Source organism: Apiospora aurea, assembly GCF_038362705.1.
Source record: "Apiospora aurea strain CBS 24483 chromosome Unknown utg000007l_segment0_segment0, whole genome shotgun sequence".
Lineage (NCBI taxonomy): Eukaryota > Fungi > Ascomycota > Sordariomycetes > Amphisphaeriales > Apiosporaceae > Apiospora > Apiospora aurea.
The window spans coordinates 1444932-1468164 of NW_027117394.1; the positions used below are offsets into that span (position 1 = coordinate 1444932).

Genomic DNA, 23233 nt, shown 5'->3' on the forward strand with positions numbered 1-23233 from the left:
TTCGAGCTACTTTCGCTGCTGGGACGCGTTTAAAGCGTTTAAAGTCTTTAGTTATACGCCGCGACGTTGCTTCGCGGGTAGTGCTGGCTCTACGCGAGTCCGGCGCGACCGGTGTTAATAACTATCGGATTATCTATCGGATCATCCATACCGTAGCGCCTTGGCTGCGTCCCCTCGATAAAGGTTCGGCTAGGTTAATTCGACCTCGTAGATTTAAATAATAAAGTTTGTTTTCGATTATTCGATGGTTCGACCGAGTTATCGATCTTTCTTTTTTATCCTTTTTTCTTTTATTATTATATTTAATTAAAAAAGGGATTTAATAATAAATTTACCGAAATTAAATTATAAAGCAAAATAATATTATCTTCAAGAATCGTTTTCTTAGTATTTTATATGTAAAAACTTATTTTTAAGTTTAAACTAATATTTCAATATAATAACGATTTTATTCATTTTTTATCTCGATGTATTTATAACTATATAAAAATACATAAGATGAAATAAAAAGGTATATTAATATAAGTATTTTATTCGTTTAATAAACGATTTTTAAAAACATAGTAATTATAGTGTAAACCCCCCTGCGCGTCGCAGGGGTGGCGCGCTGCGCCGTGAGCCGGCTTATGTAAATGAATTCAACGCCAAAGATAATATTGACAGCCAACAGCAAATCCGCGATACGCAGCTCACACTGCATGCAATGTCCTTTTCAGGTCCAACAATGTCATGTCTTGCCACTTTCTTCATTTCCTACGCGTGTCTCAGTGAATCATACCCTCATTCGGGTGATGATTAAGTCACATCCCCTTGTAAGCGAGTGAAGGCGTTGCCTCTCGTCTTTTTCAAACGTCAAGCTATCGAGATCACCTTATTGCAGTTATTCTGACGTATGCAGTTGGAAGATTGACTGTCTCGGTTCCGAGCCATTGTATAAGTATGCGAGTACATTGCTCTTCTGATAATCTTCCCGAAACCCAATTTATCATCTTTCACTTCAATACATGCATGCCTTCTTCTTTAGACGGCTTCAACATTCCAGTTGCTTCCAACGCCATTACAATGATGTCGACCACTTTGATTATTATAATCAGCATCATTGCTTTGTTAAGCTATGCTGATGTGGTAGACTTTGGCAAGCTAGACCACTACGAACCGCACATAGTAAGTTGTTTGCTACCCTGCGTTTGCTAGCTTGTGTTTTCTTTTTCTTTTCTTTTTTTCTCTTTCTTTTATGCTAACGATACTATAGACAGCTCTCCCCGCCGACATTGGGACCAATACCCTCTGGGTCAGCCGTGTTGAAGGGGGTTACGATTTTGTCTTCTCTTCGGACGTCAAAGACAAGATCCAAGGTGTCCTTGATGGTTTCGGGGATGACAATGAGCAATGCTACGAGGATATACATGAAGTGCTCTCTTCGGCGGCACTCGATCTTGACAGGACCTTGAATCGCCGGGATCTGGCAGGTTCCATGTCCAAAGCCTTCTAGCGGCATGGTGTGTTGATTGATGTGAACGCGGTGCTGGTGTGGCTAGAATGGAAGCTGAAGCATCAAGAAGTACAAGAGCTTGGCCAGTATATCCCTGACTCGCTAGCAAGTCAGGCCGGATCGTTGGCAAAGGCTAGGGTGGCCACGGTCTCGGCGGAAGGCACGGCTGTTATTACCATAACGCAGACCCCGGCTGCCACAAAACGTCAAGGGTAATGGTTCCCTCCCTCTTCTTCTTTATTCTTCGCTGTTCATGATTTCCTTCAGACTTTGTATCTTTAGTGGCTAATCTGTTATCTTACCGACAGTTCTACAGTTCCCTCCGTTGCCGCCGTGACAGCTCCCAAAGGCAACTATGTGTCAGGTGACCTGATTGCCTGTCTTGACGAGGATCTTGCATCGCGGATCGGCGAGATGATGGATAGGTCTACGCACTGCAAAGAAGGTGATGAGTTTGATAGTCATCACCACGATCCCCGGAAACGTGCCGCAGGGACATATGGCAAGGCGATATGTGCCTCCATTGCCGTTGCGGCCAATGCTGCCCCCGGTGGACCCTTCAATGACTTGTTGCTTCTGAATCCGAACAGCCTGCCCTTTGGGTTTGCTGATCTTGCGAGCGCCACCGCCCAAGCAGTCCGTGTGGTTATTACAACTGTAGAGTCTCTGGCAGCACTTTCGGAGCTCACACCGCAACTCGCGGAACAAGTGGCAGTCTACATATTCGCCCTTTCTCTGGACAAGATATACGAGGGCCTCCCACTGGGAAAGGAGAATCGGGTCCACGCAACTATGGTCACGACAATGACGCAGACTGTAACTACAGCCTCTCCCTCTTCCACTTCAAGCGGCTGCCCGGACCCGACAAAGACACCTGTAAGTCTAACGGACGCCCTCTTCAGTCTAACGAGGTGTCGATTCTTACTCAACTCGAAATCAGATATTACGTGGATCCAAATTCGAGGAGTGTCCAGTGCAAATCCCGGCATCGAAAAAGAAGGAGCCTACCTGCAAAGAGGTGAGTACAAGTTTCGGCCAGTATCTACTTGTTTTCCCACGAGGTGCAACAACTAACATGCAATGGCCGGGCAGGGTAATTACCAAGGTTGCGTGTGCAACACAACACCTCTGGTCTCCATCAATTTGGCTTCCCCCGAGACACAGAAAGCCATGACTTACTTATCGGACTTCGTTGAAGCACCCCGGTCGGATTGCCCGATGAATGCAGACACAGTCATCACACCCATCCCAGCGACCCTGTTTGGATCGGAGCATCACAATATTTCCAACCACTTCTGCGAGCAATGGCACTCCGATAAATCTGCGTATATGAAGGTGGACTCATCGGGCAATAACAAAAACCCGGAAATTCACCTCCGCGGCCGCACTCCTCCACCGAGCGCAGGGGACTGGAAGGACTGGGATTTCGACCTCTTCTATACGCCAAGTGATGATGGGAAAAAGTGTTCGGTCGACTGTAGCGAGGCGTTCTACCAGCGCTCTAGCGCCTGTGCTTCGAATTCCGGTGAGTCTCGCCCCCTTGTTCTCAGCTGGTTTGGTCAACTGACATACTCGAACCCAGGCGGAGTCTACATGTACTCGAAGGGCTCCCTCGACGTTGGCTGTGGGGACTTCGGCTACAACATCAACCGCGCAAAGGTTGCTCGACGCGAGTACGAGCGCGGCTGCTACACGAAGGAGGACTTCATCTGGAACGGCCCCGTCGAGTTCGGGCTTGTGAATTACTTTACGCAATATGCTTGCCCCGACATGAAGAAGCCCGTCAAGAAAGGCGACGAGGCCACGTTCAGGCATTTGTATCGACCATCCAATAGCGGAGCTACCTACCAGTACAATGTCTGGTGGAAGGAAGGCTGCGAGCTGGAGAATGACGGACCTACCGAGGCGCTGATTTCGGATCCGCTTGACACGTCCCCTAAGGATGACTTGACTTGCGTCAACTATATGCTCGACAACTATCGCAAATGCAATAATGGTGGTGTTGGCGGTACCATTCAAGTTGGGTGCCTCGTATATGAGTTCAAGGCAGATAGGAGCGAAAGGGGTTGGTAGCAGATTTTAGACTACGTGTATATACGGATAAATAAAGACCGACCAGAGTCCCCTTAGGTTAACGGCGACTAATATCAAACATGTTGTGATCGGATATACGCGCTGGGCAGGATACGGTGCTTTCTGGAATCATCATCATACGAGGTTGCGTGCCCCTTTTCCTAGTCATCCTGTTGGTTGCACCAACCAACAGACCCCACGGCCGCGCCACACCCCGCACCAGGTGAGCCAAATGCAAAACCAACAGCCACCTCCTTCGCATACGGGCTTCCGGTTAACCCGGTGCTTTGGCCCGGACCTGGGGGCCGAACATGTTGGCGACGAGCGGCGACCCGTCGAGGATGACCCGGACAATCAGATATGGGCGCGACGCCTGAGTTCCACCTGGGGTCCGCATTGGCAAAGGGAAAGGAGGCACAGGAAAATGGCGACACTGTGAGCCCCAACCCGTTCATGGCAGTTTGCCCCCCCAAAAAAAGGTAACATTTGGGGTACAGGGGTAGATGACAAGGGAGACCCATTTGGTAAATGAGAGACAATGAAACGTCGTTCACGTACCAGGTAGAAATCACAGTGGGAGTACTGCGAAACGCTAAGCCAGACCCTAAGTTTTCCGCGCAGACTGAAGTATGTGCTTCGTAGAGCGACGAAGAAATCGTGACAAGAACTTGACGAGGCATCGAGTTGACGCAATCTGAAGTGGTAGCCTTGCCTCACAAGTAAAATAACCCATGTTCGCGACGATTGCATCTCTTGACGGGCGGTTGGGCGATGAGACAGCCCCGTGCGTTGAGATGTAGCTGCATCTGCAGGCATGGAGGGACTCGTACTGGATGAAGCGCCGGATGCTCTTGTTGGCTGGGTATAAACACTGGCGCTGCGTCTAGCGGCGATCCGTGCTCCAATAGCCTCCACGTTGACTGTTGGGTTTGTCGAAAGTGTGCTCGAAGAATCCTCCACGAGGGTCTGAGGAACTATAGCCCAGCGCTTATACCCACAGTCCTTTTTGAGTTCATATTGTATCAGCTGAAGGCCTGCGTGGTGATTTTATGAGTAACTTACACAGGCCCATCCGAGCAAAACGTCCTCGTCTTTGAGGTTTAGCCGTCGAGGGCGAGAAGGCAAAGGAGACCAGTCCCATCTCGCGCCAGACTGAATCTCCACCCAATGCTGAATGTGGCCCATTAAACATGGTCCAGATAGCGAATATATATCATCCACGTAGAGCTTTCCAGGTGCAACATGGTGCAGGGCCGCCACCAGGTCTCTTAACCGGTAGCCTTTGACGCATTCATGGCAATTTTCGTTTCGAAGCATGGGACCATTGAGTGCGTGTAGGAATCGATTTCCTGTGGTAGGCTGCCCATTGTCAAAACCTGACGCGAGTAGTCTACGTAATATCGTGTGGTCGAGTCGCCTGGCGCTACCACTGACTCCAATTTGTTTCACGGCAACTACGGTCATATTAGCCACCAGACTATCAAAGCATGGAACGTAAAAGTGGCTTTCTTACCTTTGGCCTCGGTTCCTATCTGGGTGGAGACCCTTTGGTTGAGGCCATCATAGTCAAACCAACTTGAGGGTGGACGTGGCATCGGCCTAGGCAAGATCGGAGTGTAATAATTTTCCTTTGTTCTTCCCACCCGATGGTCTTTCCGTTCGAGCACCTGGAAAAGGTCTGAGAAGCATTTCCCCACCCCGTCTCCCGACTTAGCAGATACGTCGACATATCGAATACGAAGCGATCGGGCGAGGGTTTGGCCTTCCTGCTCCGATACCAGGCCAGTATCCAGAGTGGACGTATTTGGTTCCATTCGTCTCGATTGCAGCCGGCGGTGTCGAAGATCTCGATTCCGTAACTAGTCCCGTCAACTTGAAAGTCCGTCTCATAAGTTTCAAAGGATGTCTCGTGAGCTTCGTTAAAAGTGCCGGAGCAGTACTAGTCTAATGTGAGAAAGTAGGCTCATTAGATACCATGACGGGGGCACCAACTCTCGTCGCCAAGGCTCTCTTTCCGACGCCGCTATCACCGCTCCCTCCACCGCTGATATGTCAACTGAATCAGGAGAGCTCAAATTCTTATCATATACCTTACTGTAGGAAAATGATTCTAAAATCGCAGAGGATATAGTACTTCAATCTTGCACCTGATTGGCTAAAGTCGGTATGTAGTTTTTTTTTTTTTTTTTTTTTTTTTTTTTTTTGTTGTTTTTTTTTTTGCGCTGAAGCGCGCGCCACTGCGGAGGTGCGATGCCAAGCCATAGAATAATACATACAGCAATGCCCTACGGAGTTCAAGTCGTATTTCTCTTCTTGGCGTGCGGGATATCTCTTGGCATGGCTACTGCTTCGAACACGGCATTTCGTCGCATACCGGAGCCACTGCCATCGATCGGGTCATGACCACCAGCCGCCCTGCGATGCCTCCTGTGGCGAGGAGTCCAGGAGGGAACCAAGCTCTGTGGATTGGTACGTTCGTTCCTGCATCACGTACCACGGACGGGCCCCTTGCAGAGGCCAACGTTAAAGCGTACTATTGGGTAGATAGTGTCTGCTCATTTAAGTTCCTGGTCATTTTGGCTGTGAGTCTATTCATAGTACGTGCATTGGCCGTATCAGGTAAAATGGCAGGGCTATCATCCAGCCGACCCGCGAGGCAGCCCCGGCAACACTTGTGTGGACTTGGACCTTTACCCAGACCATCGTATCGTGGCTTGTCGGGGTTTGGGCGACCCCAGCCTTAGAAGGCTATTCCCTTGAGGGTCAATAGATTGCGCGATAGTCTGGGCGAGCAGAAGACCAAATGGGCAGCGATTGAAGACCGACATGGAGAAGCTGCCCCCGCGCAAAACCTAGCCGACCAGGCGCAAATTACCTACCTACATCAAAACGGTGAGATGGGCAGCAGGCCCTACATCGGAGGATTTGTGAACGACGCAGGGAAGCTCTACTGATCATTGCCTAGTTTGTGCAGTGGTTATTTCACGTATAAGATTGACTTGGAGCTTCGTGCAGCGTGTCGTGCAGACTGGACCGTCTAGTGCTTGGATGAATAGATAGAAAATGACTAAGAGGATGACTAGTGATAGGAACTGTGGGCCAGGACATGGGCGCCCGCTATCCACAGCCCATCCGTCCTCAACTTACAAGTAAGGCCTCAACTCAACACACTGGGCACTGGGCTGTGATGGTTGGCTCCTCTCTGGGTATTAGTGGAAGGGGTTCGAGGGAGGGGGGGGTCGTGTTGGGTGGGACCATTCTTTGCTGTCCGTCGGTTCATGACGAGGGCCCCGCTGCAATTTGGGCCTACCCCTGAAATGCCGACCAAAACAGGTGTGTATACCCCACCCCTTAGTCGGTCGGCAGCCAATCATGACAACATTCGTCACTATCCCCTGCCCCTCTCCCCTGCGCTGCCACTGTCCGGGAGCTGGCCTGCGCTACTACTACTAGCAGTACACCCATCTGCCGGGGGCTCCCGCACGGGACGACTGATGCCAGCACGATGCGAATGGCTTCTGCGCTGGACAAGCCTTGGGCTGTTCACCATCCAGTCCGTCTTTCCCGTCTTTTTGTCACTTCTGTTTCTCCCATCGTGTCTGTAGGGCCCACTGTCTGTCAATGGGTCTTCGGCTTCAGGGGAAAGGCTTGGCGGCAGACACCGACCGGTTTTCCATGAGCTGGCAGAGCTGGTGCCAGCACGCCTCGACGCACTAGCCGGCCTTGCCGCCAATCCGGCACTTTTCTCCATGTTTCCCTCTTAGTAGACTCAGCCACGCGGCTGCTACGGTTGGCGCAGCGCCCTAGAAGGCGTCCATACTTTCTAGCGCCCTTCTCTCACCTCCCTAGCCTGCCTCGAGAACAGCTTGCTGTCCCGGCCCGGGTGTCCGGACAGAATAAGGGGAACTGCCGACCTCATCGTGGGAATAGCCGTCTTCTGCGTAGAGACGCAAAGCGAGCAGGCTCAGAATCACCTTGTGTCTGCATTATGGTGAAGCCCTTGTTCTAACATGCAAACGTGGGGAGACGGAAAACGAACGAGCGGTCAAAACAAGAAAGAAAGAAAAAAAACGAATTCGTGGGACAGCGGTCTAATAATAGCCTTGTACTTAATTCCAGAAACGCGCTGCCCCGTCAGCTCCACTGCAACCAGAGGGCACGCCGATCATGCCTACAACCAGAGCTCCACGATATTTCATGGAGTTTTCGACGGGTCGCTTCAGATCGGCGACAATTCCTATAAAGCGGACGATCATCCCTCGTTGGAAAGAGATTCTACCACCTCCATCACCATCATCACCACCATCACCACCACACCACTCACTAATACCACCATCTTAATAATACCCCATAACGACTTTCGTTCTACTCCAACTTCAAAACACTCCTTCTAAAAAATAAACAAAAAACCCCCCAATACCCTGCTTAATCCACCGCCATAATGCACTTCACTCAAGCCATCGCCGCCGCCATCCTGGCCTACTGCGCCGTCGCCGCCCCTGCCGGCCCTACCTGCGACAGCAGCGAGAGCGTCTGCCGCAAGTACACCGCCAACAACGGCCTCTCCTCCGCTGAGTGCACCGTCGCCGTCGCCCAGTGCATCGGCGCCTGCCAGGTCAGCTTCAACAGCTGCTCCACCGCCCCCGATGCCAACCACGCCACCTGCGTCGCCTCGCTCGTCGGCTGCACCGGCAAGTCGGTTGAGGAGTCCCTGAAGCCCCAGTCCGCCGTCGCCAAGCGCGTCCCCAAGGCCCCGGCCCCCTCGTGCTCCGACAAGTACGACACCTGCCGCACCGGCCCCGACGCCAACCAGGCCCAGTGCTCCGCTGAGAAGGCCGCCTGCAAGGACACCTGCTCCTCCGCCGCCGACGAGTGCCGCGCCGCCCCCAACTCCAACATGGCCCAGTGCGCTGCCAAGTACTCCCGCTGCCTCGGCTACAACCCCTACGCCAAGCGTGGCGAGGAGCCTCACTCTGCGGTTGGCGAGCCCCTCACCCAACCCGCTCCCCACTCCGAGACTGGTGACGCCGTCTACTTCCCCGCTGAGACCAAGAAGATCACCTCTTCTCTCTTCCAGCAGCCCAAGGCCAACGCCGCTGCCAAGAGCTGTGTCCTGAAGGACGATGCCTGCCGCACCGCCCCCGGCGCCAACCAGGCCCAGTGCTCCGCTGAGAAGGCCGCCTGCAAGGCCACCTGCCACGCCGACGCCAACCAGTGCCGCACTAAGCCTGACGCCAACCAGTCGGCCTGCTCCGCCGACTACGCCAAGTGCCTGGGCGAGAACCCCTACGCCAAGAAGCGCGCCGACAAGCCCACCTCCTCGTCCGGCTCCGCCGTCCACCAGGGCAACTGCAAGGACTTCGACCACTCGTGCCGCACCGCCCCCGACGCCAACATGAGCTTCTGCTCCGCCCAGACCGCCTCGTGCAAGGCCACCTGCTCGACCGAGAACAGCGCGTGCCGCGCCGTGCCCGGCGCCAACATGAGCACCTGCTCCGCCGAGTACGCTCAGTGCCTCGGCGAGAACCCCTACAACTAAGCAACACCAAGCTTGGGGATTTTTATGCCTTGCTAAAGGTATAAGAATGGTTTCTTCACGTATTTGTGTGATGGATGTGGACATATGATTGATGGTGGCTGATCTGTATATACGCTCTCTAACTGAAAAACTATTTACCCACGAAATGTAAATACTATTATGGTGGTCATACCCTTTGCTGCTTGCGCGATTCTTAGTGATGTATGTGTGCTTGTTGATTTTGCTGGGATCTCTTGCGATAAGTATCGAAAAGGCAGAAGAGAAAGCCAAACGAAAGAAAAAGCTTCTGTAAACGCCGCTTCCCTTGGCGCTTGGTAACAAGTAAATCCCTGGCGACGAATCCATGTCTGACCTCGGCGCCGCCGTATTAGTACTATTCACCGAAAAGTTCCTCGATTTGGTTTGGCTTGAGGTATTTTCAGGTTTGTCTTGTTTCCCCGCTCTCGCGCGAACGTCCACTTTTGAAAGGTTTCCGTCTATTGGCAGCTCCTTTCTTACACCAACAAGACAATGACTGTTGAGTGCAAAATATCCCGAATTACAAATTGGGTCACAGGATTGAGTCGAGGTCAACTGCACACAGTCGCTGTACGCCCATTCATCACATCAGATGGCCAACACCGCCGTAACAGTATCGATAGGCGAGCAAGAGCCCATATCTGACTCTGGCCTTACGATTGAGGAGCTACTGTCATGGCATTCGACATACATGAGCGAATCATGCGAAACGAGTGTCCACGAGACCGTAGATGCCGACAAGCTCAACTATGAGCAGACCGAGCCACTCGTTCAAGAATTGGCCGGCTCGGTGCAGGTCGTCGATGGATTGTGTGCCCAGTGCCAGCACTTGATGGAGAACTGGCCGGATCCCCTCGATGAGTTCACCAATTTCGGTCGAACATTGAACACGTTGAAGTTGGAGGCAGCCGCTAGGTCCGGGTGCAAATTATGTACGCTGATACTGCAAAATCTCGGAAACGGTACACGGCTGAGTGACCGTCGGAAAATCGAAGGTCGCCAGCAGGCTCTCGGTATTGATTATCAGTCTTCTCTGTCCACACAAGATCAGACAGACGGAAGAGGGTTTCCAAGAGACGGTAGACTGTATCTTGGGTTACCGGGGAGAGGCCATGCAAGAGTTGACTTACATCCGCCGGGCATTGAATATCAGGTGACGGATCCAACAGGTCGGACCATGATCTAATGAACCAACTTGAAGTCCTTTACTTCTGCTGATCATTCGCAGTCAAATTTGGTGAGGCCGAGTCTCTCGATATGGCCAAAAGATGGTTACGTGATTGCTTAGAGTCCCATACAAGCTGTCGCAGCGTGGGGAAACACGGTGCGCCTACCAGACTACTTTGGATCGGTGACGAGAACTCCAGGCTGGTGCTGACGAAGGAGATGGAGCATAGCCCACCTTATGTCACCCTTAGCTACTGTTGGGGTCTCGAGCCATTCGCCATGCTCACGTCCGAAACGTTCAATGCATTTCTGAACGCAGTTCCCGTCCCCGAACTACCCCCAACTGTCCGCGATGCCATCCATATTGCGCGCCAACTAGGATTATCATATATCTGGATCGATTCTCTTTGCATCATCCAGAGGCACAAGATGGATTGGCAGCGGGAGGCGGGTCAAATGCGATCCGTTTACGGGGGCTCACAGGTCACGATTGCCGCTTCCTCCGCGAAAAACGCGTATGAAGGGTTTCTCAAGAGACCAGTTCACCGTAACCGCGGTGTACATGCGCGCGTCACGACGAGTGAACATAGCAGAAGGCAGACTCTACACTTGGGCTGATATCCTCGAGACCCAGCCGGATTCCACCACTTTAGCCGACCGGGCATGGTGTTTCCAAGAAAGACTTCTCTCGGCAAGGACGCTTTATTGCAGCCGCCGTGGCCTCTTCTGGGAATGCAGGTCCACCATCGGCTCGGAGTTTATCCCCGTGGAGATCCCGTACATGGCGAAAACAGATCTTGTACTGCCCGAGGATACGCGATGGGGTTGGCACGACGTGGTCCGGCAGTATTCCAAGACTAGGCTGACATACAGTTCCGACCGGCTTCCTGCTTTGTCCGGCCTTGCAACGCGCCAGGCCGAACAACGGGCCAAGCAGAGCGCCAACCAATACCTCGCCGGCATGTGGCGCAAGAGCCTGGATGAGCAGCTTCTCTGGAAGAGAGACGAAAAGTTGAAAGAACGACCAGCATGGCAAGCCCCTACATGGTCGTGGGCCTCCATTGACGGCCAAGTTCTTCCGGAACCAGACGCAAGCATATTCTACAGAGTAAAATGGTACATCCGCGTACTTGGTGTCTGGACAACACTGGCGGGCCCAGACCCCCACGGCGCTGTTACTGGAGGAGAGTTAACTGTGGGGTGCGCCTCCGTCCACTGTGGCACCTTGGACGATACTTCTGAGAGAGTATACGTCGATTGGTCCGGAGCTGGGCCGGTACGAGATGAAAGCATCCAAATCCAAGTCAGTATGGATTGCGCGAGCGAAGAAGCTGTTCGGAACCCGGCTACAGTATACCTACTTCCAGTAGCTGTTTCAGACGCCCGTAGAGACTCTTATGTAGCGGGACTTATCCTTCAGCGCTGCGGGAGCGAGCGAGGCCGCTTTCGGCGGATTGGGTACTTCAACTCCGACCACCTACGCCGATACTCAAGTGATCCTGGTACGGACGAGTCCGGACTCGAGTCTGAGTACCCGGCAGATGACGAAGATCTCCGCCAAGAGTTGGTTCTGGAAACGGCGATGGAAGTGTGTTGTGAGCGGATGGAGGACATGGACCATCGAGAGAGGCCGTATAAGATAATCATAGAGTAAGTAGTCACCTATGTAGCTTTGAGACAGGATATGATGATATTGATGAACGCAGGCATAGGACGCGAAGAGTAGTGCAATACAAGAGTCCCGATCAAAATCACATCGCCTGAGAAAGCCACAAGGCTTAGAGCAAGCAAGCCATAACCCAAACGGTACACTCAGAAACAAGCCAGTATGCCCCACGCGGTCCAAACTGGCAAAATCGATCCAGCCCTCAAGTCTGGTCCCCAAAGGACGCATGATGGATCGCCCAAAGCACCTCCCTCCCCCCATCGACACTCCCCTCACACCGCAGACGTCGTGGGCGTACGGCGGCGGCTTCGTGTCGTCGGGGGCGTGGCCGGTTTCGTCAAAGGGGGCTTGCCAGAATCTAAGGGGGCCTGCGGTGGACTCGGCGGCGGCGGGCAGGGCTTGGCAGACTGCGAGGGAGCTGATGATGCTGGTGCGAGCAAAGGTAGTGAGCTTCATCTTGTTGGGCCTGTGTGGCAATGGAATGGTTCTGTCAACTTAACTTTTGGGAGCCGATTTTGACTCATGTTTTGCCCTTTGAGTAAGATGGGTGCGATAGGGCACTTTTTGCTGTTTTCAATCTTCAAGGTACTGTTACTAAGCTTCCGACGGATCATGGAATTCGTGTCTGGTGTACGGTGTGGCGTGGTATGATTTTAGGGTCTATTGCTATTCCTCGTCTTCGCCTTCGTCTCAAGAGCGGGCCGGGCCGGTGTATGTGCGAGAGTTTATACGTGCGCAATAAAGCGGTTGCTAATTTCAACCTCTCCCCATCCGCCAAACCAAGTTCTCGTCCTTGGACCTTGTTGATGGAGATGAATATGGAGGCGCGTTCTGAACATCAGTGGACGTATTTTTAAGAGAAATCCGAACCAAAGCACCCAAGCATTAGGACGTACCATGCTCGTCCATGAAACTCCAATCCGCGAAACAAATGCCCACAACACCTTCTTCAAGCTCACTGAAGAAACGACCCCCTGTCTTGGCGACCTGCTCATCATAGTACGGCTGGAACGCCAGCCACCCCTTCTCGGGCCCGCCCAGCTCGTGAACCGCGTACCGGGCCTCTTCTTCGTCAATGCACCTCCTCTCGTACCCGGCCGCGGCGGCCGCGTCGGCGAGCAGCTGGGCCTGGCAGGTCCGCTCGAGGCTGAGGAACCAGAAGGCCGCCTCGTCGACCGTCTGGCCCACGGTCAGCAGCCCGTGGTTCTGCAGGATGACGGCCTTGTTGCCGGGGCCCAGGGCCCGCGCGATGCGGTCGCCTTCCTCGCGGTCCACGACGACGCCGCCGAAGGAGTCGTAGATGGCGTGGCTCTTGTAGAAGCGGAGGGAGTCTGGGTTGTAGCATAGGCGTGAGCGAGCAAAGCGTTGAGTTCTCGATCAAGGTGTCTGTTACTTACCTTGGGTGATCATCTCCAGCTCCCGGCCAAAGACGGAGAACGCTTTCCCGTGCACGCTGTGGGCGTGACAGGCCGCGTTGACGTCGGGTCGGGCCCGGTGGATCGCCGAGTGAATGGTGAAGGCGGCCGTGTTGATGGGATCCTCCCCCTCAACCACGAGCCCATCCTCATCAACTAAGATCAGATCCGACACCTTGATGAGGGAGAAGTGCATCGACAGCGGATTCAGCCCTACCCCCCGAAGCTTCGTTTAGTTTTTGCAATCGATGAATGCCGGTTTCGATACCTACAGAAGTGGTCCGTCAAGATGGGGTCCCGGACCGAGATATGCCCAGCTACGCCCTCGTCGAAACCGCGGTCGGCGAAGACGCGAAAAGCTGCCGCGAGATGCTGCTTCCGGTACGTGCGCTCGGCCTCCGGCTTGTCGAACACGGGATACTTCCGGATCCTCAAGGTGCGGCCGTCCTTGGTTTTGCCCATGGATTGCACCTGAGGCGGACTGCCGGTCTTGGCCTTCCCCTGGGCTGCATCATCCTTCAAGTCGGATTCACGGACGGCGGATGGCGACATTGTCGGATGCTGTATCTTGGTTGCTCCGGCTTTAAATCTAGGTCAAGGAGGGAAAACGTGTGATACGTGAAGTGTCGGTAGTTTGTTGTTGTGATTTGGTCTCCAACACACCCCCGCATTTTCAATTGATCACCGATGACGGCAAAGCCGAGCATTACATCTCATTGGCTGCAAGGACAGAATGCTCGGGAAATTATCATCCGAAGGTCAATGATTTTTACCAGTCTCTGAATATTGTTTCGTGCTGCGTTTACAAGAAGTCAATCACGGGGAAGCAAGTGCTGCTCATTTCGGCTGTGACCAGAACTGAGGTGGTGAGTGGAGGGAGAGAACTAGAGCTCCCCGGTGAAGCCTACTTCTCCGACACGGTTTTGTCGAGAGGTCGAGAGGTACGACAGCCGGGTGGCTCCGGCTTGAAATGGCGTGCGGTCAGTTATTCCGAAGGTTCGGGGAAGTCTTCGATGGCTCGGGGAAGTGCCCGAAGGCTAAGTGATATTTCGGGCTCTCATGGCTTCCTTGGCCCCTTCGGGACCTGAAATACCAAGATTAAGATAGTTGAAAATTTGCCATTGCCCGCAGCGTAACTCCCCCAGATCTTGCTGTTCCCTGGTTACAGTCACAATGGCTTTCCCTGTTTCGGCAGCAGCGTTAAGAGAAGATTCATTATGACAAAGAGGCGAATACCCTTCCACACTACTCTTGGGCCATTGTCCTCAGACACATCGGAACAAAGGTTTTGCTACCTGGTGTATAAACAAGCAAAAAAACAAGACATATTTTACTGTTACCAAGCCAGCGTAGCATGTCTCAAGCGGAACATCAGTGAAGTAAAAGCCATGTTCTGCTGGTTTCTCCCAGCATCCTGTGTGTGCCCTCTAGCATATCTGTAGATAAAAGAAAAGCATCCCCTGCAAGGCGACTAGTTAGTATTCCATGCCAATGTATCCATTGTCTAGGACAGTTAATACCTGCACAACAATGACAAACAAAACCATACACAATACTGGGTTCCTGTACTGCTGCGGTCACCGAGCCCGAGTCAGTGGCGCACCCACCAAGCTCCACGTCGAGCTCCGGGTCAGGGGCCTAGCACCGGAGATTCCAGATATGGACCGTCCCATTGACACAATATGCTCGCTATGCTGGATGATAAAGACCGATGGTAGGGTACTTGTCCTTCGATCACAGGTGCTTCGTACCGTTTTGGACAAAGAACAATCCCACTCTCTGCTCGTCTTGTTGTACCACTTGGCCGACCGCATCATAGCGGACGAAACCCGTGGCGCGCATCTCAATATACTGGCCCACTGGGCCGCCCGCGTAGCGCACGAGTACCCAAAGGAACACCTCGACACTTTCTTTGACGCCATCAGGTCCCGTCCCGTTGGAGCTACCATCCATCGGCTAGTGGCTCATGACGCCTTGCTTTCGATCCAGACGTTGCTCTCACCCTCCGACAAGCCTCTCAACTGCATCCCGGAGACGTGCTTGAGCAACTACGACCGAGCGGTCGCAAGATTTGACAGCCGCGCCCTCCGCGTCCGCTGGTCCGTCTGGAGTCCGTGGCCTGCCGTCGTCGGGCCGCTGCTGACGGACATTGCCCGCGCCGGCGTCCTCTTCGCGGCCATGTTCAAGGCCAACACCCAGATCCGCCCCGCGGACTGGGACGAGGACCCGAGCCGGTTTCCGCCGCGGGATAGCAGAGTCCATGTTGACCACGAGAGGCTGGCGGAGGCGGTGCATAAGTTCAAGGTGGAGTGCTACTCGCTATTTTACGATGCTACGCGGCACCCCATGGCCGCGACGCGGAACGAGCTCATGGCGGTCGTCAAGTGTGTTCGCTTCCTGGACGCTATACTGGAGAGGGTGAAGCGGTTGGATGATGCGACGATGCACCGCTACGAGACTTGGTGCAAGCATCAGGTTAGGTAAGTCTTAGGCATTGCAAGTCGTCCACATGGTTGTGATCTAAGGTGGTAATGAGACACGGACATATCAGTGAAACTAGGTAACGTATTTTAATAAAAGCTACTAGCTAGTTAAAGCAGTAGGTCAAAGCGTGAAGTATTTCATTTAGACTAATGACAATATTGCTTTTACGGTTAGATGTGGCTCGTGTGTGCTGGTGAGAGGACTACGAGAAAGGGATCGAGGGCAGGCCTTTATACGCAGGCCTCTGAGTCGCCACAATTGGAAAAAGGGGACGGAGAAGGGTCATTTTTCCTACGCATTCTCCGGCCGCCATAAAGGTTTTACTAGTCCATAAGAGTCTTAAATTTTAAATTGTTTTTAAAGTTTAAGGGGTATTAGGGCATAATACCTCTTTTTTAAGTCGATATGTGTTGGGTTTGCTCGGTTTTAAGTCACTTGCTTCTGCTGGCCTGCGCTGGTATAAGTCGAAAAGCAAAAGAAGCAAAAACTTCAAGTGCCGAAGGGCGGTCGGAGTTCATCAAATTTCGATGAGTACTTTCGAAGTCTGTACTCTGATTCATTCCAGGCCTCATCTAGCATCTCGAGTGCTCAACACCAAAGGCATGGACTCGCCACAAAGAGAGCATCGTATTCTCAACGATGTCATCGACACAGCAAAGTATGGGTTGGGTTCTCTTGCTCGTCGTTCCCCCACTTAGCCAGCTCCCTGCAGAGTTGCGGCTGAAGATCTGGACATTTTGCTTTCCTAGCAACCGTTTCATCAGGATCCTGATCACTCGGCCCCAATCACTCCCGAAGGAACGACCACAACTGTTCACTTCCCGGAACCATCTCGGGAACTTGATTAGTGGAGATCCATATGATCTTACCGTGTCCAGGTTCCGGCCATGGGCGGCCAGTTTGCCATCCGTCTGTCGCGAAGCCAGACAAGCGTTTCTGGCTTTTTACCGGGTCTCCATGCCTCTCACGCGAGACTCAGTCGCGATCTTCCGGACGTGGCGGGGTTCTGGTTGTTCGGTCCCGATGCATTTGGCGCAATCCCTGACGTAGGCAACGACGCCCCCGACAGTATCAGGGAGTGGGGTGGCTATATGGTGGTGGATTTGACGCAGCACATACCCGAACTGGGGGTGTTCAAACTGGACGCTTAGGAGTCACCTCTAACAACGCTCCTGGCGCGGTTTGTGGATTGGTGTTTCACTGCCTAGAGCGCGCCATTGTGCGGGACGGCTCAAGTGTTCGCATCTCATAAAGTCTTTGTTCGGTGTTTTGGTAACCTGATATAGAACAATGCCACTGTTTCGTATAGTCTAACGTTTTGTCTCTGAGAAAATGTCAAGATGGGATAATAGGGCTGTTTGGTAACATTCCCGAGATACTTCTTTCGCCCGGCACGTTTGTTCTGGGGTCGTCGAGTATATTAAGAGAATGAATGCATCGGGTATCAATAGTTCGGCATCATCCGTCATCGGTATAGCCCTTCATAGTTGACTACCTCGCCATCTCCCCAAGCAACAATGTCGTCCCGTCGCTCATCTCAATCCTCTGGCTGGTCCTCCTCGGACAACGAGTCGCCAAAGGCGACCATGCTCAACACCGGCTTCCTCTACGCTTGCGGCGACCGCTCCGGCGTATACGACGAGGCCGGCCACCTCTGGGACGCGCTCGTCCTGCATAAGCTGGTGCCCGACTGGCCCAACATGGACCGCGTCATCGAAACGTGCTGCCCCAAGTGCTGGTCCATCGGCACGTCCCCCGCGCTCGTGGCCATGCGGTCCCGGGTGCTCCGCTACCAGCGTCTCGGGCCGGAGCACGCGCACTCGCTGCTCGTGATGCTGTACCACCTGGCCAACCAGATCGTCGCGGACCCCACCCCCGCGCTCCTCGAGCTGCTGGCCAAGTGGGCTCAGGCGGTGGGGTCTCGGTATGTGACCGACGCGACGCACCTGGACCGACTCCAGTTGGCCATCTGGGCCAAGACCCCGGCCCTCGTGGCGGAAGACGCGGTAAGGTCCATCAAGGCCCACCGGAGCCCCGCCGACTCGCCGAGCGTGGCCAAGGCCGCCGGAAAGCGTGAATATCTGGCCGCCGAATTCGCGCGCCTGGAGAGGCGAGACCACGAGCTCCGGCGGTCCCTCCTGAAGCTCTGGCCGGTGGACCTGACGGGCCCGCTCTTCGCCCTCGCGGACCGGGGGTTCCGGTACGCGGCCATCTTCAAGACGACGGAGATGGACCTCGTGGCGTTCGGCCAGGCGTTCCAGGCCGTGTCGCGGAAGCCGCACGACTACAGCATCTACGTCTACCACTCCAAGCTGGTGGACGCGGTGAAGGGGCTCAAGCTCAAGACGTACGAGCTCGTCCAAAGCGTGGAGGCGGCGGGCGGCAACGTCGCGGTGCGGTCGCGGGAGGAGCTCAGGGCGGCTATGGCGATGGTGGGGGAGCTGAAGGTGCTGTTTGAGAAGGTTAATGACCTTCACAAGGCGTTTATGGAGCACTTGGCTACTTGGAAGGCTCTGTAGAGTGGAGTTGTCGAGGTGGTGGCCATATAGGGCCGGGGAGTCTAGATGGCAAAGTTTGGTGAAGTAAAGTAGGAATATCTCGGAATTGCAATAGAAGTGTAGCCATTACAGAGGTTAGTATTGATCTGACAATGGAAATACATTGACAGCAGCATGGTTATCGAGGTTTTTCCACAGTGGCTGACTTGCAACGAAAGCAACAAGACCGCCTTCTTTCAAACGCGTCTTTGTTAAATTTCCAACAGTCCGTATATACAATGCAGTGACAATGTTATCAAAGGCTTTGGAGCATGTAAGTTCACAGGTTAATCGCGACTAATGTGGTCCTTTTTGTACTCGGGTTTATGACAGTCCTTATGCTCAGAGCACCGAGCCCGTGCCGTACGTACTCGGGGCTCCGAGTACATTGCCATAACCAGGGACTCAAGGCAATATGCCGTTCTCAGTGCACCAACATGCTCATCTGTACAACAACCAACTCCTTGTCCCCAGGTTACATCGCGTGTTTGTGTAAGCTCCCCACTTCCTCAGAATACTGAGCTTGTCGTGCGTCATCGTCCAATTCCCATTTATCATTACTTCCTTGATTATAAATCAGCCCGAACGTCGTTTGGAAGAACCAATCCTTCAGGTCACTTGTTCGACCGGAACGGCCGGCAATGAGTCCTATCGCGTCGTACGTCGATGAGCGATGCTACGAGCTTACTCTACTATCAACATTCGGAGACTACGCACATTTTATTGCCATGCTAGGTCTTAGGCTAGACAGTTCACTGTCCATCCAGTGAATTCAGCCACCCTATTGGCTTTCACCCTCCGAACAGAGCCTCTTCCACCCACCGCCGCCACGTGGCGTTTCACAGGGGAGTCTGGGCTCCAGGACCATGAGAATTTAGTGCTGCGCCACCTTCTGGATACGTAGAAGAGATATGCGCCGACAGGAGGGACCATAAGGCCGTTTCGCAGCTAGATGTTGCACTAAGCAGCCCTGAGATACGTATGTACGTAAACGCCGAGATAGCCTCAAGGTTTCGACACAACGGATACGCGGCCGAGACTACCCTTAACACTACCAATGGTAGTAACTTTACCAACTTTAGTGAGCAGGCTGGTGGCTTGAACCTCATGATGGTCTTGCCATGGTATGACTGGCGTCTCGAGCATCAGCAACGTCGGTGTTCTTGGCAATGAGAGAGGCGTAACACGTACATCCCTTGGCTTTGGAGTACGATCATTGATACAGAGATAGGGGGCCATTCCAGAATATGCCATGAACTGAAAACGAGAGGTTTCTATACGGCGTAAACTCACACCGTCTGGAGATGTGTGGGAATCCGGTTGATGCGGGCGGCAGTTCCTCATTGCCGGCCGTATGTCGCAACTCTGGAGGCAGCGAACATGATTACCAACCCAATGGGACATTATAACTCCACGGGTATAAAGTCGGATGCGTCGATGTATCAGAGTACTAGATCTTTCCCGCAGAGTCCCAAGCTACCCCGTAAAGAAATCGGATCCTACGCTACCAAGAATACAAAATCAAGATCATGTCTGAGTTCCTCGGTCGTCTCCCAGACCGCAAGGCGGACACCTCCGAGATGGGGCAAAGCATGCCTGATCAAATCTTCTACCACATACATACGATATGGCTTTTCACCGTGGGCGACCTAAGTACCACCTGCCTCCAGTCCGTCCTCTTTGGCTTATCAGGCGCAGCCTCGGGCCGTTTCACCACGCCTGCAATAACAGACGACACCAGAGCCTCTCGTTCAACGCCACAGGCGGCTGTTGGCCTGATCAGAAGCCTCCCACCGGTATTCCTATTTGTCTGGCTCCTCCTACTGGTCGGCCAGCTCAGCAACCAGAGCGCTGTGGGTGCTCCCGAGGAAGACGCTTTGAGCAAGCCCTACCGGCCCATCCCGGCCGGCCAGATCTCGCAACGCCAGGTGCGAGAGGGCCTCATGCCACCCGCGATCTTCCTCGCGCTGCTGGTCTCGCTCGCCCTGAGTGTCCACTGGGAAGCGGCAACATTCATCGCCCTGGTGTACGTGTACAACGACCTCGGAGGCGCCGACGCCCCCCGTCGCCCGCCAGCTCCTGAACGGCGCGGCCCTGGCGCTGCTCGGCGAGGGCGCGCTGAAGCTCGCGGCGTGTTCCGGCGGCAGCACCGTTAGCGCGGCGGGGTACGCCTGGTCTTGCATCGTCGGTCTCGTCATCGCAATGACGGTCCAGGTCCAAGACTTCCGCGATCAGGAGGGGGACGCGGCAAGGGGCCGAAAGACGCTACCGCTGGTGCTGGGTGATGCGCCAACGCGGGGAGGTACGATTGTGTCGATGCTTCTTTGGGCCGTGTTGGTGCCGTGGCTTTGCGGCGCGGGGGTGATGGGGTGTTCGTCTAGTGTCGTAACGGCCGGGGCGGCGGCGGTCGGTCTGGCGGTCTGGCGGACGCCAGGGGCGGATGCGAGGTCTTACAAATTGTGGAGTGTCTGGCTGGCAAATGTCTACATCATGCCTTGGTTGGCTTTGCTTTGCTGAGTGGTGGATGGTTGGGAAGTACCTCACTGTAAGATATCACGGGCTCGTGGGATTGCTGCTCTCCCATCAGAGGTTAGCCGTGCGATGAGGGCGTCTGTTTGCGGGTGGTGATTTCTGTTTCAATTGAAAGCTCGAAATACACGTATGCAGTCGCGAGGTGATGTTGATAATGGTTTGCCTTGGTTCGGTGACGGCGACAGGGTGTGGGAGTAATACCGGGGTAATGGATTTACAGTGCACGCAGCAGGGTGGAGGAGGGAGCAGCAGCAATAGTGACGACCACAATGTACCAATGCGCACCAAAGTCAAATGCATCAAGTCAAGCTGCTGGCCTTATGGCAAGTGATTGTAGAGCTTCCCGGTAACAAAGGCCCCGCTGGTCGCCTGGCTTGACCGTCAAGTGTACGGTTTCAATTTGTACAATCCAGTTGTATGAACTGGAACCGAGGGCAGCTGGTACATAAAAAGGTAGATGTCTGATCTCGCCTGTTGAGAATGCCCATAAGACCAGTGGCCCAATTGACCAGCACCCGCAACTCCCAGCAATTATGTTTTGTCCTCCATTGGCTTGTCCTTGCTTGTCTTGAGTACTTCCACAGTCATCTCGTTAATGTCCATCATAGCTGGTGTATTATTACAGCCACCGAATCTTCGTGTGCTCCATCTGAGGTAGCTCGTATCCTTCTTCTACTTCGATAACTCCGCCGACCCGGTCGACCGCTCTTCTATCTGCTTGAACATCAAGGGTGAAATAAGGACCTAGAATCGACAGATAGCCTACCGTTTCGTGCCCACCTTCCACTTCTCTAAGTATGGCGATCTCTTTCTGGGTACGTGGCCATTTCGTCGACCCCTCGAGGAGGGGGAAACCGAGTAACTTTATCTCATTCCCCTCTTGGCTGCCCAAGAAAGACCTGTTTACCACCTGGTAAGTTTCGTAAATCCATTTGCCGTTGGGTTGTTGCCAGCATACCCAGTCAGAGTTCCTGACCAACTGCAATACAGACGACCAATTCGTGATCCTTCTTCCCCTATCGGCCAATATGAGTCTGCAGCCTGGGCGTAGTTCAAAGTCCTTGATCACGTAGATTGGAAAGGCCATGCCCTCAAGTTGCAGAGCCGCCGGTGCAGCTTCCGGGGTACCTTCAACCGAGTAATAGCGCTGTAGTAATTGAGGCGTCAGATCCAATACCTGGTCCCCCTCTTCCACCATGATTGAGTAGGTCGATCGATACTGAGAAAGGCCCTCCACCAACGGTTTCTGTGTTGCGTGACCTGACCATCCCAGCCAAGACCAACTTGGGAATTCGGGACTTCTGATAGATGAGGTAGATTCCAGAAGTCCCAAACCCAGTTCGTACTTCCCATGACGAAGCATAAATGGGACACCCCACAAGTGGAAAATCGGCTCTGAAGCTTCGCTGAAGGTGGCGAGGATCCCGAGAAACGCCCTAAGTCGATCATGAAGAAATCCGACCTCTCGGGAGGAATACTCCAGAATGCACCGGAGTATTGTGCTCGGATCTGCTTCGAATACAGAGGCAAAGGGTTTGTACGCCGGATGCGTTGCTTGAGGCCCTCTGTAGAATGAGAGTTCTTCACAGTTGCCCGCATGACACTCGTAGTACAGCTGCGAATCGGTGAAGAAGAGGCGCCGCCTCGATAAACACGCCTCTTGGTATGTCCAACCACGTGTAGCCCATACGCTGTTTTCAACGTACTCCTCAGGGCTGTCGGGGATATGTGCAATGGTCAGTCCTCCGATGTCCACGCGATCTGTTGGACCTATCCGGGGCCTACTGACTCCGGGAAGGCCATAGCTTGGGTCTGTCCCAGCGGCAGCAAGAATGGTCAGAGCTGCTTGTTCGTAAATCTGGCCCATCTGTTGGATCTGCTCGGTCTGGTGGGCTGAGCTTGCCTGATCGATACAGTAACGATCAACCCACAGGTAGGCAAAGCCAAGTCGCATGGTAACCTGTATTGCGTCCTCAATCGTAGCAGGATACTTTGGTCGAGAGCCCAATCGGAACATGGTGCCTAGAGGAACTTGGCCCCAGACATAACTCAAGGCAACGTAATCGCAGGTTCTTGCCTTACGAACAACCTTTCCACTTGCACAGTGTATCAGACGAAAGTGCCGAAGGGACTTAGCTGGACGATTGGCTCGAATACCGCAACTCTGGTGTTCACGATCACATCGTGCAATCAGTGACCCGATGTGGCTGTACTCAATACTCCTAGGGTCGAAAGAGAATCCGCCTGTGCCCGCCATATTCTGTTTGCCATTTTTCCGCGTTAAAACCACACATTTCCTGGATCGTCTAC

At 53.5% G+C, this 23233-nt stretch overlaps 10 protein-coding genes across 10 annotated transcripts; 4 read left to right on the forward strand and 6 right to left on the reverse strand.

The window, feature by feature from the left end:
- Positions 1-1246: 1246 nt before the first annotated feature.
- PG986_010719 (uncharacterized protein) lies at positions 1247-1498 on the reverse strand (the record flags this gene model as incomplete). The annotated part of the gene is made up of 1 exon (XM_066846941.1): positions 1247-1498. One exon carries the CDS (start codon positions 1496-1498, stop codon positions 1247-1249), a length of 252 nt encoding a protein of 83 aa, XP_066696432.1.
- Positions 1499-2710: 1212 nt separating this feature from the next.
- PG986_010720 (uncharacterized protein) lies at positions 2711-3565 on the forward strand (the record flags this gene model as incomplete). The annotated part of the gene is made up of 2 exons (XM_066846942.1): positions 2711-3017; positions 3075-3565. 2 exons carry the CDS (start codon positions 2711-2713, stop codon positions 3563-3565), a joined length of 798 nt encoding a protein of 265 aa, XP_066696433.1.
- A 274-nt stretch (positions 3566-3839) lies between these two features.
- On the reverse strand, positions 3840-5379 carry PG986_010721 (uncharacterized protein; the record flags this gene model as incomplete). Its single annotated transcript, XM_066846943.1, has 4 exons — positions 3840-3998; positions 4124-4567; positions 4628-4941; positions 5079-5379. The coding sequence occupies 4 exons, from the start codon at positions 5377-5379 to the stop codon at positions 3840-3842; spliced, it is 1218 nt and encodes a 405-aa protein (XP_066696434.1).
- A 2627-nt stretch (positions 5380-8006) lies between these two features.
- PG986_010722 (uncharacterized protein) lies at positions 8007-9104 on the forward strand (the record flags this gene model as incomplete). Its single annotated transcript, XM_066846944.1, has 1 exon — positions 8007-9104. One exon carries the CDS (start codon positions 8007-8009, stop codon positions 9102-9104), a length of 1098 nt encoding a protein of 365 aa, XP_066696435.1.
- A 610-nt stretch (positions 9105-9714) lies between these two features.
- PG986_010723 (uncharacterized protein) lies at positions 9715-12474 on the forward strand (the record flags this gene model as incomplete). Its single annotated transcript, XM_066846945.1, has 4 exons — positions 9715-10054; positions 10351-10836; positions 10886-11939; positions 12117-12474. 4 exons carry the CDS (start codon positions 9715-9717, stop codon positions 12472-12474), a joined length of 2238 nt encoding a protein of 745 aa, XP_066696436.1.
- Positions 12475-12852: 378 nt separating this feature from the next.
- PG986_010724 (uncharacterized protein) lies at positions 12853-13922 on the reverse strand (the record flags this gene model as incomplete). The annotated part of the gene is made up of 3 exons (XM_066846946.1): positions 12853-13286; positions 13353-13583; positions 13643-13922. Coding segments are annotated over 3 exons (945 nt in total), but the record flags the coding sequence as incomplete, so codon positions are not given.
- Positions 13923-15104: 1182 nt separating this feature from the next.
- PG986_010725 (uncharacterized protein) lies at positions 15105-15632 on the reverse strand (the record flags this gene model as incomplete). Its single annotated transcript, XM_066846947.1, has 2 exons — positions 15105-15312; positions 15373-15632. The coding sequence occupies 2 exons, from the start codon at positions 15630-15632 to the stop codon at positions 15105-15107; spliced, it is 468 nt and encodes a 155-aa protein (XP_066696438.1).
- Positions 15633-17386: 1754 nt separating this feature from the next.
- Positions 17387-18399, reverse strand: PG986_010726 (uncharacterized protein; the record flags this gene model as incomplete). The annotated part of the gene is made up of 2 exons (XM_066846948.1): positions 17387-18304; positions 18358-18399. The coding sequence occupies 2 exons, from the start codon at positions 18397-18399 to the stop codon at positions 17387-17389; spliced, it is 960 nt and encodes a 319-aa protein (XP_066696439.1).
- A 1521-nt stretch (positions 18400-19920) lies between these two features.
- Positions 19921-20908, forward strand: PG986_010727 (UbiA prenyltransferase; the record flags this gene model as incomplete). Its single annotated transcript, XM_066846949.1, has 2 exons — positions 19921-20415; positions 20468-20908. The coding sequence occupies 2 exons, from the start codon at positions 19921-19923 to the stop codon at positions 20906-20908; spliced, it is 936 nt and encodes a 311-aa protein (XP_066696440.1).
- A 634-nt stretch (positions 20909-21542) lies between these two features.
- Positions 21543-23180, reverse strand: PG986_010728 (uncharacterized protein; the record flags this gene model as incomplete). The annotated part of the gene is made up of 1 exon (XM_066846950.1): positions 21543-23180. The coding sequence occupies one exon, from the start codon at positions 23178-23180 to the stop codon at positions 21543-21545; it is 1638 nt and encodes a 545-aa protein (XP_066696441.1).
- Between the last annotated feature and the right edge of the window lie 53 nt (positions 23181-23233).